At 43.0% G+C, this 20,117-nt stretch overlaps 1 protein-coding gene across 1 annotated transcript in view; it reads right to left on the bottom strand.

Moving 5' to 3' along the window:
• Window positions 1–20,117, bottom strand: part of LOC311141770 (tight junction protein 2-like) — a 99,667-nt gene that overhangs the window by 17,903 nt on the left and 61,647 nt on the right. Inside the window, exons 2-7 of the mRNA XM_084177214.1 lie at window positions 18,343–18,396; window positions 11,236–11,360; window positions 10,784–10,886; window positions 9,530–10,163; window positions 7,354–7,457; window positions 6,955–7,108 (exon numbers count right to left, since the gene is read on the bottom strand). Coding sequence (XP_084033340.1) covers window positions 6,955–7,108; window positions 7,354–7,457; window positions 9,530–10,163; window positions 10,784–10,886; window positions 11,236–11,360; window positions 18,343–18,396 — 1,174 coding nt within the window. The remainder of the gene's footprint in view (window positions 1–6,954; window positions 7,109–7,353; window positions 7,458–9,529; window positions 10,164–10,783; window positions 10,887–11,235; window positions 11,361–18,342; window positions 18,397–20,117) is intronic.

Genomic DNA, 20,117 nt, shown 5'->3' with positions numbered 1-20,117 from the left:
GGAGGAGGGAGAGTACATAGAAGCCTGTGGAAAAGAGGAGCTTTTAACAGGCTTTGAGAGGACCCAGGTGTTAGAGCGAGAGAGAGAGAGCGCGCGAGAGAGAGAGAGAGAGAGAGAGAGAGAGAGAGAGAGAGAGAGAGACTGTGAAACTGCCCTGTTTAAAATGTGCCATGGGTAGGTAGATAGACACATCATATCTAGTGCCCTGTAACCTAACCAGGAAAACCGCCAGGCCTATAGCCCAGAAAACTATAGCCCAGAGTGTTTTAAGGTCGATAAAACTCATGGCCCTAAACTATTCCCCCATAGCTCTATGGCTTTGGCACTAGCTAGGGCATAGTAGTATATTCAGTCTCACTCCATTACCAAATACATTTTTCACATTTAATTGTCGGCCAATTAAAAAGTGATTTAAAGTGAATTTGTTAGTGGTGCCGACCATGGTGATGTTTCCTTGGGACAGTCCATTAAATCTCTATTAATTAAATTAGAGTTAGAGTCATTGAGACAGACGGTTACTGTAACACATCATTGTGTAGTGAAGAGCAGTGGAGTGGAAAAAGTGATGACTCCATGGTCCTCATCAGGGAGAGAGAGAGGGAGGGAGAGAGAGAGAGAGAGAGCGAGAGAGAGAGAGAGAGAGAGAGAGAGATGGAGAGATGGAGAGATGGAGAGAGAGAGATAGAGAAAGAGTGAGAGAGAGAGATGGAGAAAGAGAAAGAGAGAGATGGAGAAAGAGAGGGAGATGGAGAAAGAGAGAGAGAGAGAGAGAGAGAGAGAGAGAGAGAGAGAGTGAGAGAGAGAGTGAGAGAGAGAGTGAGAGAGGGGATGGGAGAGAGAAGGAGGGGGATGGGAGAGAGAAGGAGGGGGATGGGAGAGAGAAGGAGGGGGATGGGAGAGAGGAGGAGGGAGATGGGAGAGAAAGAAAGGGGGATTTAGAGATTGATAGAGCGAGGGAGTGAAAGAGCGATAGAAAAGGAGAAAGAAAGAGAGAGAGGGAGGGGCGAGTGAAGTCGTTACTGTGAGTGGTGGTGTTGCATCTGAAAGTGCATGATCCTGTTGCATCAACGCTCCTCAGCTCCTGTAAAGAACTTCAGACAGAGACAGACAGACACAGAGACAGATAGGCAGACAGACACAGAGGTAGATAGACAGATGGACGGACAGACAGCTGAACAGACAGATGGCTGGACAGACATATCGACAGACATGCCTCTCATAACAGCAGATGGTGTATTTCCAGCAGGAGAGCCACACATACAGTAACAGGTGGGTTTATTGACGGGTGGATTGAAACATCGAAACATGAAAGCCACAAACAGGTCAAAACTAAAGATGAATAAAGCTAGTTGATTGGTTGGTTGGTTTAGCTGGTGTGTGTGTGTGTGTGTGTGTGTGTGTGTGTGTGTGTGTGTGCAGTGGTGACTGGAGAAGTGGGTATAGCAGTAGTGTGCAAGTAGACTAATAGTAGTCTGAGACTTTCAACTGACTCAGAAATTCACAGGTATCAGATTTCACTCCCCCCCCCCCCCCCCCCCCCCCCCCCCCCCCCCCACACAAAAAAAATTGTCAAACTTTTTAAATAGAAAAACAAAAAAATTGGATGTTCTAATTCCATAACAATGTTTAAGCCACATTAGGAGACCATTTGTGAGGTCTGGGAAAAATCTAAGACATTTTTGATTTTCTTTGTGTATAGTTCCCCTTTAATTCAACTGTGCAGGCACCTAGCACTGTTGTTCGGTTAGCAGCGTTTCTGTAGCACACATGAGATGGAGTTTGCAAATAATCACGAAATCATTCTGCCAGGTAGGCATAGGCTACTTTATAGCTAGTTAACATTTAATTGAGAAGGTTTTTGAGAAAGCCTTTCCATCTACCAGAAGACGGTTAGGCCTATAATTAGCATCTCTATATTTTTCCTGTTCCTTCATTGTTTGAAACTTGAACGTTTTACTTCATATTATGAGGCATTTCTTACCTTGCTTCAAAATAGCCAAAATCCCACCATAGAAACATGGAGGCAATTACTTTATAAAGACCTCCTCATATGTGCTCTCCTGTTCTACATTTACATTTTAGTTATTTAGCAGACGCTCTTATCCAGGACTTACTGGTCCCCTGTGGGAATCGAACCCACAACCCTGGCGTTGCAAGCGCCATGCTCTATCAACTGAGCTACACGGGACTATTGGTTTTCAAATCAACTTTCCTTCATTGTCTAGTAGCTAAAGGCATTATCCTAGTCATATTAGCAACCTATGATAGTGGTTGCATCTTTAGATCTCCCCTCTTTCTAAATCTCCCCTCTTTCTTTAGATCTCCTCTCTGTCCATGAAACCGCTTGCATGTGCGGTGCGCATTTTAAAATAGTATTTTCCCGCAAATTACATTTTCAAACATTTGCATGAAGGCCTGCCGCCGTGTGCACATTGCTGCGCTTAAAACATGAAGAAATAAAAGTTTATCAACATTTTAAGCTAAACATTATGATTTGTTCCATCAGCCTTATTCATTGATACAGCGTACACCTCCACTACACTACTTTGATACACATCACGGGGATTAAGAAGTGAGTATATGCAATGCCCCCCCCAAAAAAGTGGGTATATGGTGTACACTGTACCTGCGTATACACTCCACTACACCACTGAGGGTCTGTTTGTTAATACGTACTGAACTGAACAGAGTGGTCTGTTTTTGTACAGTGTCTGCACCCTGATCTCCACCTATCTACTCCCTCTTTCCCTACTCTCTCTCCCTGCCCTCTTTCCCTCTCGCTATCCCCCTCTGCTCTCTCTCTCTCTGTCTCTCCCCTCTCTTTAATCAAGAGTACTGGCATGGGCACAGGCGGGGCGGCTAGGGCTTTGGAAGGGGAGGAGAGAGAGATATAAACAAACCATGCCACAGAGAAATAACGGGCTGATAAAATCCACCATCGGAAGGTTTTAACTCCGGAGGGAAAGCACACAGGGTAATTTAGAGTAAGGGTTGAGATTACGGTCTCAGAAGCACAGGTCCTCCAGGAACTCTCCCGCACGCGCACACACACAAACACATACACACACACACACACACACACACACACACACACACCATGAGATCTGTTCCATCATTGAGGGTGGGATGAATTCCATCCTGACAATCTAATCTGGATTATATGGAGGGGTGAGAGATGGGTGGGATGGGGTGAGGAGAGGTGGGATGGGGTGAGAGAGTAGTGGCGTCGGGATGTTTGGTTTATGAGGAGGGGTATCTAGATAATAGTGGAATAAGGAATTTACTGAAAGACCTCATCCAAAACGAATGGTTTATGAGGAGACAGGCAGTAAGGATGCAGGTAGTAAGTGGGTCAGCCAGTGATCCTGTTCTTCTCTGTTCTCTATTCAAATACTCAACTGCCCTATTCCCTGCCTTCAGCCAATAGCGGCCTTCAGCCACCCACTACTTCCTGGTAATCCGCCTATCAGAGCTGGTTTGCTGTGACAGGAGACAGACAACGGAAATCAGGTTTGTTTTCATAGGCTGGTCTGAGATCAGTTTATCACACATACCGTCACAATTACAGGAAGAGACCATGTCTGGAAATGTAAATGATTAGCCTTGAAAATGTAAAGAATACTTTGTATGAAATGGTAATGTTGTATGTTAAACAAACTATGTGATAAAATATTTACAATTATTCACTCAAATCCTGTAGTATTCAACTCCTGTTAATACTGAAGGAAGAATACAGTGGGGGAAAAAAGTATTTAGTCAGCCACCAATTGTGCAAGTTCTCCCACTTAAAAAGATGAGAGAGGCCTGTAATTTTCATCATAGGTACACGTCAACTATGACAGACAAATTGAGATTTTTTTTTCCAGAAAATCACATTGTAGGATTTTTAATGAATTTATTTGCAAATTATGGTGGAAAACAAGTATTTGGTCACCTACAAACAAGCAAGATTTCTGGCTCTCACAGACCTGTAACTTCTTCTTTAAGAGGCTCCTCTGTCCTCCACTCGTTACCTGTATTAATGGCACCTGTTTGAACTTGTTATCAGTATAAAAGACACCTGTCCACAACCTCAAACAGTCACACTCCAAACTCCACTATGGCCAAGACCAAAGAGCTGTCAAAGGACACCAGAAACAAAATTGTAGACCTGCACCAGGCTGGGAAGACTGAATCTGCAATAGGTAAGCAGCTTGGTTTGAAGAAATCAACTGTGGGAGCAATTATTAGGAAATGGAAGACATACAAGACCACTAATAATCTCCCTCGATCTGGGGCTCCACGCAAGATCTCACCCCGTGGGGTCAAAATGATCACAAGAACGGTGAGCAAAAATCCCAGAACCACACGGGGGGACCTAGTGAATGACCTGCAGAGAGCTGGGACCAAAGTAACAAAGCCTACCATCAGTAACACACTACGCCGCCAGGGACTCAAATCCTGCAGTGCCAGACGTGTCCCCCTACTTAAGCCAGTACATGTCCAGGCCCGTCTGAAGTTTGCTAGTGTGCATTTGGATGATCCAGAAGAGGATTGGGAGAATGTCATATGGTCAGATGAAACCAAAATAGAACTTTTTGGTAAAAACTCAACTCGTCGTGTTTGGAGGACAAAGAATGCTGAGTTGCATCCAAAGAACACCATACCTACTGTGAAGCATGGGGGTGGAAACATCAGGCTGTTTTTCTGCAAAGGGACCAGGACGACTGATCCGTGTAAAGGAAAGAATGAATGGGGCCATGTATCGTGAGATTTTGAGTGAAAACCTCCTTCCATCAGCAAGGGCATTGAAGATGAAACGTGGCTGAGTCTTTCAGCATGACAATGATCCCAAACACACCGCCCGGGCAACGAAGGAGTGGCTTCGTAAGAAGCATTTCAAGGTCCTGGAGTGGCCTAGCCAGTCTCCACATCTCAACCCCATAGAAAATCTTTGGAGGGAGTTGAAAGTCTGTGTTGCCCAGCGACAGCCCCAAAACATCACTGCTCTAGAGGAGATCTGCATGGAGGAATGGGCCAAAATACCAGCAACAGTGTGTGAAAACCTTGTGAAGACTTACAGAAAACGTTTGACCTGTGTCATTGCCAACAAAGGGTATATAACAAAGTATTGATAAACTTTTGTTATTGACCAAATACTTATTTTCCACCATAATTTGCAAATAAATTCATTAAAAATCCTACAATGTGATTTTCTGGATTTTTTTTCTCATTTTGTCTGTCATAGTTGACGTGTACCTATGATGAAAATTACAGGTCTCTCTCATCTTTTTAAGTGGGAGAACTTGCACAATTGGTGGCTGACTAAATACTTTTTTCCCCCACTGTATTAATATGTTGTTACAATGGTTATAATGATGCAGTAATCTTACCCATTTATACTGTACAAGACATGTTTTTTTTATGCAATTTCAAATCTGTATTTGAAATCTGTATTTGAAATGTCGCTAAGTTATTACCCCTTCTCTAAGTTGTTGCATGTTTTTACTAATGACAGAATATGGTCAAATATGTATCAATGCTATATGTAGAATAAAACAATCACTTTAACTGCTACAAAGCTTGTACTGCATGTACTTTTAAGTACAACTAAAACTACAGTAAAATATTTGTACTAAATGTACAGTAAAAATGTAATATTTGTTCCATTGGCATTATTCAACCTACTGTCCTTAATAAATCACACAGTACAAAATAGATAGTGATTAAAATATTTTATTGGTTTTAGGAAAATATTAAAAAATTAAAGTTTAATAGCAAAAAAGGAAGTGCAAAGTGTGAAAGCTTTACAACTTGTAGTAATGTAGTGGTTGGCAGAGTTCATTTTTACAGTTTAAAGGCAACCAATGCAAACGTTACTGTTGTGACTCTCTTGGGTGGTCCTTCATCTAAAAGTATGACATTTTATCTGGAAGAGAGAAGACAAAAAATAATTTCTCTTTTGTAGGTTACGATTGAGGAAATCTATTTTTGTTGTCAATACTGTATATTCATGGTCGGTTTAACTTCCTAGTATGAGAGTAAACGTCCAAAATGTTTATCCTTAAATAGTGTACTTAGGCTAGTAATGAACCATTTTAGGTCACTATATCTTATGTGTACATTAAGTACATTAAGTAAACTACGAATGGACTCTATAACCTCTGTGTGTGTGTGATATGGCAGCTGCAAGCAGAAACGTGAGACTTTACAAATGTTAAATGTGTTATTTTTAACCCGTTGAATGCCAGATATTTTTACCTCAACAGGGCCGTGGCCTGATTTGGTGGCTGTCTACTCTGGAGGAATGTTGAAATAATGCCATTGGATACATTTGAATATCGTTTTCTATTGATAACAAACCTGAGTAAACTTGGATATCTTCACCTAAATCCTAAACTGATCAGTTTCCTATTTGACCTTTTTAACCTGCAAATGTAACGTACACTACCACATCAACTGAAGTGATTTGACCTATTCATGCTTGTGAAAGACCCAGTTTTGGGCCAAAGAATGGTGCTGGTTTTCATGATCAGTGTATAGTGTTGCCAATGAGACTTGGCAACACTATACAGTACAGTGATCAATGATCTGTAAGTGCAGTGGAGCAGAGAAAACTAACACGCAATGTAGCCCTGTAGCCCTCTGGGACATTCTACAGGCAATCTAACCCACTCAAACCCCCCTACTCTCTATGAATACTGCTTTGCTATTGGTCAGGACAGGTCCCCTGTAGCTCAGTTGGTAGAGCATGGCGTTTGCAACGCCAGGGTTGTGGGTTCGTTTCCCACGGGGGGCCAGTATGAAAAATGTATGCACTCACTAACTGTAAGTCGCTCTGGATAAGAGCGTCTGCTAAATGACTAAAATATCAATGTAAAAATGTTTCTGTCATCCTCTGCATTCTGAATACTGCACTGCTATTGGTCAGGACAGGTGTCTGTAATCCCTCCCCCTCCCCTGTCAGCCACTCACCATCAGGTTCGGAGTCGGAGTCTACGAGGGGCGGGATACGGATGAGGATCTGGCGGCGGTCTCTCTGGACGACCAGTTGGAGTTTCCCTCTAGACTTCTCTATGAGCTTCCCTGCATCGTTCAGAGACAGGTTCTCTGTTACTGTCCCATTGATCTGGAGCGAGGGAAGAGATGCGAGAGACGGGAGAGGAGAGGACAGGAGAGAGAAGGAGAAATTAGTGTAAATGAGTGTTAGATGAGTAGTGATTTGACAGTTTGGTGGGAGAGAGGATTAAAAGGTTCCTCTTTGGCAGCATCCTGCTTTGCAGTCATGCCAATGACGACCAATTGAACTTCCATTGAGAGTATGTGTGTGTAAAGGAGAGCACAAGAGATTAATTGTGTGTGTGGGTATATTACCTTGAGGATGATGTCTCCCTCCTGTAGGTTTCCGTCCTTGGCAGCCAGTCCTGTACTGGTCATCTCCTTGATGAATATCTGACTGCCCAGACGCAGACCATACTCTAGACACACACAAACACTTAGTGACCAGCTGCGGCAACCAGAGAACATACACAGCCTGAAACTTAAAACCACTTTCACGTCTGACCTTACAACCTTATAGCGCAAATAATAAACTGACCCTTCCAAATCAAAGCAGTAAACATTTACCGTGTCCCACATTTTTTACATTTACATTTTAGTAATTTAGCAGACGCTCTTATCCAGAGCGACTTACAGTTAGTGAGTGCATACATTTTTCATACTGGCCCCCCGTGGGAATCGAACCCACAACCCTGGCATTGCAAACGCCATGCTCTACCAACTGAGCTACATGGGGGGCCAAATGAGCCCTGGTCAAATGTATTGCTTTATATACTGTAGGCAACAGGGTGCCATTTGGGACACAGTTATTCATATGCTCCCTCCTTCCTGATCACTTATTGTAAAGGAAAAGACATGATTTGTATTTGTATTTATTATGGATCCCCATTAGATGCTGCCAAGGCAGCAGGCTACTCTTCCTGGGGTCCAGCAAAATTAAGGCAGTTATACAATTTAAAAACATTACAATACATTCATAACAGATTTCACAACACACTAAAAGTGTGTGCCCTCAGGCCCCTACTCCACTACCACAAATATACAACACAAAATCTATTTGTACGCGTGTGTATAGTGCATATGTTATCGTGTGTGTGTGTGTGTGTGTTTGCATGACAATCAAATTGTACTGCTTGCATCAGTTACTTGATGTGGAATAGAGTTCCATGTAGTCATGGCTCTATGTAGTACAGTGTGCCTCCCATAGTCTGTTCTGGACTTTGGGACTGTGAAGAGACCTCTAGTGGCATGTCTTGTGGGGTATGCATGGGTGGTCGGTGCATTCAACATACCTCTCACAAATACAAGTAGTGATGAAGTCAATCTCTCCTCCACTTTGAGCCAGGAGAGATTGACATGCATATTATTAATGTTAGCTCTCTGTGTACATCCAAGGGCCAGCCGTGCTGCCCTGTTCTGAGCCAATTTCAATTTTCCTAAGTCCCTCTTTGTGGCACCTGACCACACGACTGAACAGTAGTCCAGGTGCGACAAAACTAGGGCCTGTAGGACCTGCCTTGTTGATAGTGCTGTTAAGAAGGTAGAGCTACGCTTTATTATGGACAGACTTCTCCCCATCTTAGCTACTGTTGTATCAATATATTTTGACCATGACAGTTTACAATCCAGGGTTACTTCAAGCAGTTTAGTCACTTCAACTTGCTCAGTTTCCACATCATTTATTACAAGACTTAGTTGAGGTTTAGGGTTTAGTGAATCATTTGTCCCAAATACAATGCTTTTAGTTTTTGAAATATTTAGGACTAATTTATTCCTTGCCACCCATTCTGAAACTAACTGCAGCTCTATGTTAAGTGTTGCAGTCATTTCAGTCGCTGTAGTAGCTGACGTGTATAGTGTTGAGTCATCCACATACATAGACACACTGGCTTTTCTCAAAGCCAGTGGCATGTCATTAGTAAAGACTGAAAAAAGCAAGGGGCCTAGACAGCTGCCCTGGGGTGTTTCTGATTCTACCTGGATTATGTTGGAGAGGCTTCCACTAAAGAATACCCTCTGTGCTCTGTTAGACAGATAACTCTTTATCCACAATATAGCAGGGGGTGTAAAGCCATCACACATATGTTTACTAAGGGTTGGTAACAGGCTAAGTGGTTGGCTATTTGAGCCGGTAAAAGGGGGCTATACTATTCTTAGGTAGCAGAATGACTTTTGCTTCCCTCCAGGCCTGAGGGCACACACTTTCTAGTAGGCTTAAATGAAAGATATGTCAAATAGGAGTGGCAATATCATCCGCTATTATCCTCAGTAATTTTCCATCCAAGTTGTCAGACCCCGGTGGCTTGTCATTGTTGATAGACAACAATCATTTTTTCACCTTTTCCACACTCACTTTACGGAATTCAAAATTACAAGGCTTGTCTTTCATAATTTGGTCAGATATACTTGGATGTGTAGTGTCAGCGTTTGTTGCTGGCATGTCATGCCTAAGTTTGCTAATCTAAAAAAATTATTGATCACAGCTTCTCACCTTCGTTGGGTCTGTTCTTGACCAGCAGGACGTTAACAGGTTTCTCCAAGGGCTCCAGGTCTCTAGCTCCTCCTCGGGGGGGGTCAGGGGAGGGCGATCGGGACGGCTCTTGGAGGTGGTCTCTACTCTTACTCTTCACCATCCTCCCCCCGGTACCTCCCCCATCGCCGTACCGCCCCCCTCCTCGCTCGTAGCTGTCTCCCCGGCTGTAGTTCCTCCCACCTGGACTTCCTCCTCCCCCTCCTCTCTCCCGGTCCGTGCTCCTCCCCCGGCTGCGTTCCCGTGGATACCGTGGCCTCTCGGGACTGGGTGGCTCCCGGTCCAAGGCCCGCCCCCTGCTGTTGTCGCGGTGAGGCTCCGGGCTCTGCGACGCCCTCTCCTTGCTCCTCCCCCGGCTTCTCCCTCGGTTACCATGGCCGCCGTAGTCGGGGTCCAGGTAGCTCTTGTTGTCAGGGGTGAGGTCGCGAGGCTCGCGGTTGTAACCAGGACCACCGTTGCCACGATGCCAGCCCCCGTCACTCTGGTTGTCATCGGCATCGTAGTAGCGGGTGGAGCCGAAGTCTCGACTCTCGGCGCCAGGAGAGGGAGGGTGTTTCAGGGAGTGGAGAGCCACCTTCCGAGGTCTCTTCACTGTCTGGGGGAGACAAAGACACACACACACACACACAGAGAGAGACAGACAGGGTAAACTGTTAGAGACTGAACACTAGACTGCTGCATTTTGATGGAAAGGATCGATTTAGTTAACACGTGCAACAAAACACCCATGAGACACACACGCACACAGAGCCAGGAGCAGGGGCGGGGCAGGAGCAGAGGCCATGACAGTAAGGTTAGTACGGTTATTTTTGGCTGTGCAGTGTTAAAGGAGCATCACCTGGAAAGAATGGGGTCAGCTCAGTGAAGTGTAAAACACCTCGCTCGGCAGTACTGTGGCTGTCTGTATGGTGTTCCACTCCCACACTGTTAGAACTAGCTGAACATGTCAGCTTAACTTGTTTAACTGCTGGGTTGAATAACTGTCAAGGCCAAATCATCTCTGTATAAATCTGGTCAACTATTACATCATTGGGATCAATGTATGAAAATCTATTTTTCCAAGTCTGGCCTATATTAACATTGCCAATCCAGCAACACTATGATATATCTAATGGCCAATGGAAAAACACAAATCTCTTGAACAATTGGCCATTGTTGCCTACCTTCTTTAGTTGGCTTCCTTCCTGCAATCTAACTAACTACAGTGATACTCACTATCTTGGCGGTCTTCCCACATTTGCGTAGCTGCTGCACAGCGAAGGAATGAGGCACGTTGTCCATGAGGATGGAGTTGACTTGGATCACACGGTCATTTTCACTGGGGAGGGAAACAACAAAACACACAGTTCACACAAAACCTCAAATAAAGGGTTCGGAACTCAATCTAGGGGCGCACCTCAATAGTCAAAAATGGCTTCCTCTCATTGTGTCCTTCCTTTCTTTCATCTGTACTGATTTGGAGAAAAAAAAACTGGACAGGTAAAAACCTTGCTTTTCACCTATGTTTTCAAATCAGTGCAGATGAAGGAGAGGAGATGAGGACAAGGTCTTCAAACTACTGAGATTCACAGGAAGTAGTTGATGACATAAGAGGAAGAGAAAGCAATAGTTGATGACATAAGAGGAAATAGTAGTTAATGGCATAATGAGGAAGCGGTGTAACGTACAACAGTAGTCCATCAGCTGGTCCTCCCTGCAAAACGTCTGACACGATGATTGAAGTCTCGCCGTTCTCCACGTTGGGGTTGTCCCGCCCCCCCGACACAGCGATACCAAACCCCATCTTGGAGTCCTGCATGCAGGATAGATAGATAGATAGATAGATAGAGAGAGAGAGAGAGTGAGAGAGTGAGAGAGCGCGAGATAGAGTGAGCGAGATAATTAAGTTGGGGGTTGGGCAATGGAAAGATACAGGGTTGAAATTTGACAGGGGATTGGGAGGTCAGACAAACAAATAGAGTAAAATGGGTTGAAATTGAATGAGAGAGTAGACAGACAGACAGACAGACAGACAGACAGGTAGACAGAGCATGATGACATTGGATGGGTTGAAGGGTCGACTACAACCACATAGATGGGAAAGACGGGAGGAGATCGGTTGGTGGGGCGAGGGGGGAGGGAGGAGCAGACGGCTTGCGTTTCCAATGTGGCTCTAATTGTCTCTGCCCTGAATGGCACATACATCACAACCCACAGGTATAGAGGGACAGAGAGGAGGGAGATGAGGGACAGAGAGGAGAGAGATGAGGGACAGAGAGGAGGGAGAGAGGGGGAGAGAGATGAGGGAGAGAGATGAGGGACAGAGAGGAGGGAGAGAGGAGGAGAGAAAGAAAGAGACCAGGAGAGCTGTGCAAGACGAATAGAAAACAATCACACACACTCCCTCTAGCCAGAATACAGTCGCGTCCAAGTAGTTGACATGACAAATCTCCCCCGGAAAGAGAGAGGGATAGAGAAAGAGAGAGAGAGAGTGAAAGAGAGAGAGAGCGAGAAAGAATGAGCGTGAGAGGGATAGAAAGATGGAGAGAAAGCAATGAAAGAGAGTGAAAGCAGGTCAACCTTGGAGCTCTTGGCTATCAATGGGGGAAAAATACATCTCCTGTCCGTCTAGATGAAGATGCATGATAGGAGGAGTAACAGACACACACACACACACACACACACACAGTAAATGGGGGATATGGAGAGCAGGGTATTAGTCAGAGACGTGGTCTCCCCTAACAACACTTACCTCCTTAGTGTGTCAAATAGATTGATGGACACACGGCTGGGAGAGAGTGACTCATAACTGAATTATGTGTGTGTGTGTTGGTTTCTACTCCTCGTGTCTACTTATTATGTGCATGTATGTGTGTGCATTTACGTACATGCGTGCAGACGCAAGTGTGTGTTCCTCCTCCCTCCCAGTGTGGATACTGAGAGCCAGGGCTAGCCTAGGGAATAGTGATGCATCCATGTGATAAGGTCGAACATCCCAAACAGCTATCTCCCAGGATCACTCTCAGTCCTCCTAACCGCGTCCTCTCTTCCTGTTGTTAGCCCTGTTTCCAAGCTCTGTGATGTCACATTCTCCATCACTGTGTTTATAGTTGATCGGATAACATTAATTCTATATCCGTCCTAAATGGCACCCATACTCCCAACATAGTGCACTACTTTTGACCAGAGCCCTTTGCGCCCTATGGGGCCTGGTCAAAAAGTAGTGCACTACTATAGTAAATGGGTTGCCATTGGGGAAGCAGCCTATGTTTGTAGTTGATCTGATAAGGTTAATAAAACGTTGATCCTATCTACTACAGTCAGTGACCACAGAGACATCCTCTCTTCTGGGGATACTGTGTCTGACTGGAGGCTTCAGTAAAGGGAGTTGAGAGATGCACATACACGCATGCATGCACGCACGCACGCACGCACGCATGTGCATTTCGCGCGCACACACACACGGTGAGAGCCAACACAAACCAGAGAGATTCCATACGAAAACAGGACAAAAAAATACCATGATTTGGGGTATTTTAACAAGATTTAATCCATAGAATGGTGCTCTGGAGGAAGGATTGTTGACATATACTTGACATTTTTATCTAAAAGCATAAATGAGAAATAAATAATATTTATGACATTTTGGACTTACCCAGGCCTCGTTTAAGCCTCCACAATGGTGTCATATGAAGCTTCACTGCTTGCTCTGTAATATGAGTAGTGTTTTTTACGTTCATTTATGAATATTGAACCATATCAACATGAATAATATTTTGCACATTTCTTTATATATCGTTGAACATAATATACTCTACGGGGATATCAAAGTTTGTTGGACCCCAGGAAGATTAGCTGACGTTATGGCATCAGCTAATGGGGATCCTAATAACAATTAAAAATTCCAGAGTGGAATCTCTGCTAGTTTTAAAGTTATGTTCCATTTTATACAGAGAAATTGGCACTGTAGGCCATGTAAGCAATAACAGCCCTCCTTTTATTTGTATCATTGCACATCCTGCAAATCACCACAAGGGGCGACCATTTTGAATCAATTTTCACATTCACTGTTGGTAATGCTTACAAATTAGATCATAACTCTACAAGTAACAGAGATCCCACTCTGGAACTTAGATATTATGTTATATTATGTTCAACAATATATCGAAAGATTTGCCAAAACAAATATTTTTCTATAATTATATGTTTTGTTTTTTCAATATTCATAAATTAATGTTAAAAAATGTAAATACTACTCATATTACATAGCAAGCAGTAAAGCTTCATATGACACCATTATGCCTGTAGCACCTACAAATTAAACATTTTGGAGTCCTAAAGGTCCTGAACAGTCATTCTGAAAAGTACTTTTTCTCTCATGGCTAACTACCAGGAAGTTTGAAAAAACAGGCTGAGTGGGAGGGGAGCTTATATTCATGAGCTCGCCTTGAATGACAGCTCTTTGAAATGTCAAGCAACTTGGACGCAGTGAGCAGTGTTGCATCTCAAGCAAATGTGGTGACACACAAAGCAACTCAAACAACATTGAAATTGCATCAATTATATCCTTTAAAAATATATATATATACACATCTCCCGTTTGGCATTTCTCTTGTGATGCAGTTCACAGCAGCACTGACAGATGTGTTAACTTGACAACGGCGTCAGAGTTTTGAACGACCCTTCACCCCCTTTTGTTCCATGCAGGCTGAAGACCTAGCTAGCCAGTAACTAGCTAACACCTGACACAGATGAAAGGGGAAACATATGAGTATCTTTGCCATAGATGAATAGGGTAAACTTGTAATTATATTTGTTGACACTCTAAAGTCAAATTTTGATACCAGTAGAGTAGCTATCTAGCTATTTAAATTACGCCCATCTGCAAACGATGTTTCTCCGATGTTGGTTACAAGGTGGTACTTATTTAAATTATCATGTTACCATTGGTGTATTTAAACGTGAGTTAAGGTGATGTCACCTTTTCCCCTTACTAATGAATCCAAGTGTTTGACATGGGGGAAGGGACCAGTAACTTTATAATCAAACTTTATCAATGTAGAGGCAACATTTTCCATACTTTGGTCATCATATTTCGATCTGGTTTCCTTCAAATATCATACATTTTTATGAAAAACATGATTTTGATTGTTCATTACCTTTAAAGGATGCCTGGGTAAGGCCAACATGTCATAAACATACCAAGTTTTATTAATTATTCTCAACTATACTTTCAAATACAAATGTAAAATATGTCAACAAACCATCTTCCAAAGGACAATTCTGTGAATTACATTTAATGAAAATCACAAAAATCTGTTTTTTTGTTGTTGTCCTGGTTTCATATGAAATCACTCACCTGCTGTGGTCCTTTGCTGATGGCAAAGGACAAAGACAACACACACACACTACTCTGTGAACCTACATTGTAGGTCATCCACTGGGGAGAGACCATAGGAGAGACTCCAGGGCCAGTACATGTAAAGGTCACAGGTTAACTAACCCTTTGTAGTCTCTCACTCTCAAACACACACACACAAAGAGAGACAGTGCATTCGGAAAGTATTCAGACCAATTGACTTTTTACACACTTTGTTACTTTACAGCCTTATTCTAAAATGGATTACATATTTTTTTCTCTGCAATCTACACACAATACCCCATAATGACAAAGAAAAAACAGGTTTAGAAATGTATTAAAAATAAACAACGGAAATATCACATTTACATAAGTATTCAGACCCTTTACTCAGTACTTTGTTGAAGCACATTTGGCAGAGATTACAGCCTTGAGTCTTCTTGGGTATAACGCTACAAGCTAGGCACACCTGTATTTGGGGAGTTTCTCCCATTCTTTTCTGCAGATCCTCTCAAGCTCTGTCAGGTTGGATGGGGAGCGTCGCTGCACAGCTATTTTCAGGTCTCTACAGAGATGTTCGATCAGGTTCAAGTCCGGCCTCTGGCTGGGCCACTCAAGGACATTCAGAGACATGTCCCGAAGCAACTCCTGCGTTGTCTTGGCTGTGTGCTTAGGGTCGTTGTCCTGTTGGAAGGTGAACCTTCACCCCAGTCTGAAGTCCTTAACGCTCTGGAGCAGGTTTTTATTAAGGATCTCTCTGTACTTTTCTCCGTTAATCTTTGCCTCGATCCTGACTAGTCTCCCAGTCCCTGTCGCTGAAAAACATCACCACAGCATGATGCTGCCACCACCATGCTTCACCGTAGGGATGGTGGCAGGTTTCCTCCAGATGTGACGCTTGGCATTCAGGCCAAAAGAGTTAAATCTTGGTTTCATCAGACCAGAGAATCTTGTTTCTCATGGTCTGAGAGTCCTTTAGGTGCCTTTTGGCAAACTCCAAGTGGACTGTCATGTGACTTTTCTGAGGAGTGGCTTCCGTCTGGCCACTCTACCATAAAGGCCTGATTGGTGGAGTGCTGCAGAGATGGTTGTCCTTCTGGAAGGTTCTCCCATCTCCACAGAGGAACTGGAGCTCTGTCAGAGTGACCATCGGGTTCTTGGTCACCTCCCTGACCAAGGCCCTTCTCCCACGATTGCTCAGTTTGGCCGGGCGGCCAGCTCTAGGAAGAGTCTTGGTGGTTCCAAACTTCTTACATTTAAGAATGATGGAGGCCACTATGTTTGTGGGGACCTTCAATGCTGCAGAAATAGGTTGGAACTCTTCCCCAGATCTGTGCCTCGACACAAACCTGTTTTGGAGCTCTACAACTCCTTTGACCTCATGGCTTGGTTTTTGCTCTGACATGTACTGTCAACTGTGGGACCTTATACAGTGGGGGAAAAAAGTATTTAGTCAGCCACCAATTGTGCAAGTTCTCCCACTTAAAAATATGAGAGAGGCCTGTGATTGTCATCATAGGTACACGTCAACTATGACAGACAAAATAAGAAAAAAAAAATCCAGAAAATCACATTGTAGGATTTTTAATGAATTTATTTGCAAATTATGGTGGAAAATAAGTAATTGGTCAATAACAAAAGTTTCTCAATACTTCGTTATATACCCTTTGTTGGCAATGACACAGATCAAACGTTTTCTGTAAGTCTTCACAAGGTTTTCACACACTGTTGCTGGTATTTTGGCCCATTCCTCCATGCAGATCTCCTCTAGAGCAGTGATATTTTGGGGCTGTCGCTGGGCAACACGGACTTTCAACTCCCTCCAAAGATTTTCAATGGGGTTGAGATCTGGAGACTGGCTAGGCCACTCCAGGACCTTGAAATGCTTCTTACGAAGCCACTCCTTCGTTGCCCGGGCGGTGTGTTTGGGATCATTGTCATGCTGAAAGACCCAGCCACGTTTTATCTTCAATGCCCTTGCTGATGGAAGGAGGTTTTCACTCAAAATCTCACGATACATGGCCCCATTCATTCTTTCCTTTACATGGATCAGTCGTCCTGGTCCCTTTGCAGAAAAACAGCCCCAAAGCATGATGTTTCCACCCCCATGCTTCACAGTAGGTATGGTGTTATTTGGATGCAACTCAGCATTCTTTGTCCTCCAAACACGACGAGTTGAGTTTTTACCCAAAAGTTATATTTTGGTTTCATCTGACCATATGACATTCTCCCAATCCTCTTCTGGATCATCCAAATGCACTCTAGCAAACTTCAGACGGGCCTGGACATGTACTGGCTTAAGCAGGGGAACACGTCTGGCACTGCAGGATTTGATTCCCTGGCGGCGTAGTGTGTTACTGATGGTAGGCTTTGTTACTTTGGTCCCAGCTCTCTGCAGGTCATTCACTAGGTCCCCCCGTGTGGTTCTGGGATTTTTGCTCACCGTTCTTGTGATCATTTTGACCCCACGGGGTGAGATCTTGCGTGGAGCCCCAGATTGAGGGAGATTATCAGTGGTCTTGTATGTCTTCCATTTCCAAATAATTGCTCCCACAGTTGATTTCTTCAAACCAAGCTGCTTACCTATTGCAGATTCAGTCTTCCCAGCCTGGTGCAGGTCTACCATTTTGTTTCTGGTGTCCTTTGACAGCTCTTTGGTCTTGGCCATAGTGGAGTTTGGAGTGTGACTGTTTGAGGTTGTGGACAGGTATCTTTATACTGATAACAAGTTCAAACAGGTGCCATTAATACAGGTAACGAGTGGAGGACAGAGGAGCCTCTTAAAGAAGAAGTTACAGGTCTTTGAGAGCCAGAAATCTTGCTTGTTTGTAGGTGACCAAATACTTATTTTCCACCATAATTTGCAAATAAATTCATTAAAAATCCTACAATGTGATTTTCTGGATTTTTTCTCCTCAATTTGTCTGTCATAGTTGACGTGTACCTATGATGAAAATGACAGGCCTCTCTCATCTTTTTCAGTGGGAGAACTTGCACAATTGGTGGCTGACTAAATACTTTTTCCCCCCACTGTATAGACAGGTGTGTGCCTTTCCAAATCATGTCCAATCAGTTGGATTTACCACAGGTGGACTCCAATCAAGTTGTAGAAACATCTCAAGGATGATCAATGGAAACAGGATGCACCTGAGCTCAATTTCAAGTCTCATAGCAAATGGTCTGAATACTTATGTAAATAAGTAATCCGTTTTTTATTTTTAATAGATTTGCAAACATTTCTAAAAACCTGTTTTTGCTTTGTCATTATGGGGTATTGTGTGTAGATTGATGAGGATTTTTATTTATTTAATCAATTTTAGAATAAGGCAGTAACGTTAAATTTTTTGGGAAAAAGTCAAGGGGTCTGAATATTTTCCGAATGCACTGTATATAGAAAGAGAGAGAAAGTGCGAGAGCGAGAGCGAGGTCAACTCACCCTCTGTAGGTTCACAGTGTACTGTTCCCAAACAGTCTCCTCCATTCCTGAGCTCTGTGGAGAACAGAGAACAAACACAGTTAGTAGTGATGGGGGAAAAATAGATAGTTACATATCGCAATATTATTTCAAATGATATTATATTGATACTTTGACTCCTAGTATCGATTAGTAAAAAACATATATAAAAAATAAAAAATGTAGCTTTAGCTAACACTAGTCGGCTGTACCTGCGCCAAAACTCTGGTATTTTTCATCCTATAGCTTGTTCTCAGTCTTATTTTTAAATAGTGAGACATGTTTTCAGCACTTTTATCATATAATCGTGTAACCGATAATTATGGATAATAACCGTGAACAAAAACAAATAATTGTCATAATAGGAAAAAGGGAGATTCAACGTTATATTAAAGTTGTTTAACCAATAGAAGTTTCTCATTTTTACATGAAGTGGGTAAAGTTGGTAATCATCAAGTCTTAAGACTAGAGTCTGACTGATATAATTGTTCCACCGATAACAGACATTCCAAGTTAACACTACAGAGAAGGGGATGAAGCAACACTGAGCTACTCATCACCCACACCATTTAAACTACCTTGATATTATCTCGAGGCACCCCCTGTGAAAACAGTGCCTTCAGAAAGTATTCACACACCTAGACTTTTTTAACCCTGAAAAAAAGTCTTTCAACTCACCAAATTGAGCCCCATTTCAAATGATCACTCTTTGAGAATAGCTGTTCCAGATGTGTATTACTTCACACTATTCTGTTCTATTTCATTCTGTTATATTATTTCATGTTTTTTTTACTTGGAATAGGTGTGTCTTGACTGTGATAAGGGCTCAGGAAATAAAAGCTTAGTCTGCTAAATTAACAAAACAAGGCTATGCCATTGCACAGCCATAGTCTTCTACAAGCAAGCACCACTGCTGAGGTTACTACCTTTTTGAAGATTGTGTTCCACGATATAATATAACCAGTTGATATTACGGTTTCAATAAATTAATCTTAAATGGCATTTGTTTTTTAATTGACTGAATATATATGGGTCAATTTAGCAATTAGTATTGGTTATCTGTAATGGTTATGATAAATTAGGAATTGTTGCGCACTGTTGGCATGTAGATAAATGCACAAATGTTTTCCCTGTGTGGGCCTTGTGTTCTAAAAATAGCTTGTTTTTTTTAATTCAAGTACTCAATGAAATTCATGCGAGTACTCGAACAGTCAAGAAATGTCAAACACCCATCCCTAACACACACACTCACACTGATCTGACAGAATCCTATATCTGTGATGACAATCTGCAGACAGACACACATGCCGAACACACACAAACACAAATCGATCAACAGCCACAGACGCATAGCTATCCTGCAACCCTGAGTACTATCCTCTCTGTAAACTCATCTCTCCAGTGTGAACGGCATCAGGCCCCATCTGTATCAGCTCCTATCTGTTCCAGAGATCTGGATGTAGTGTAGAACACACCTACTGGACCCACAGGAGGGACTGCGCTGACACATCACATCCCCCTACCCACCCGGAAATAACTGTTCCCCACAACCCATAGACTGACTGGCTGCCGTGCAAATCACACAGCTAAATGCTACCAACGTCCAACTGATGCAAATACACACTCTCTCCTCTCTCTCACACTCTGCTAGCATGACAGATGGAGCGGGAGAGCTTTTTCATTACACACACTGACTGAGTACTAGCACCAATACGGGAGTATGAGACAACATCATTCATCAACAGTTTCTTTGCCTC

The sequence above is a fragment of the Coregonus lavaretus genome (assembly GCF_964263955.1).
Source record: "Coregonus lavaretus genome assembly, chromosome: 14".
Classification (NCBI taxonomy): Eukaryota; Metazoa; Chordata; class Actinopteri; order Salmoniformes; family Salmonidae; genus Coregonus; species Coregonus lavaretus.
This window is presented reverse-complemented; position numbering and strand designations above follow the sequence as displayed.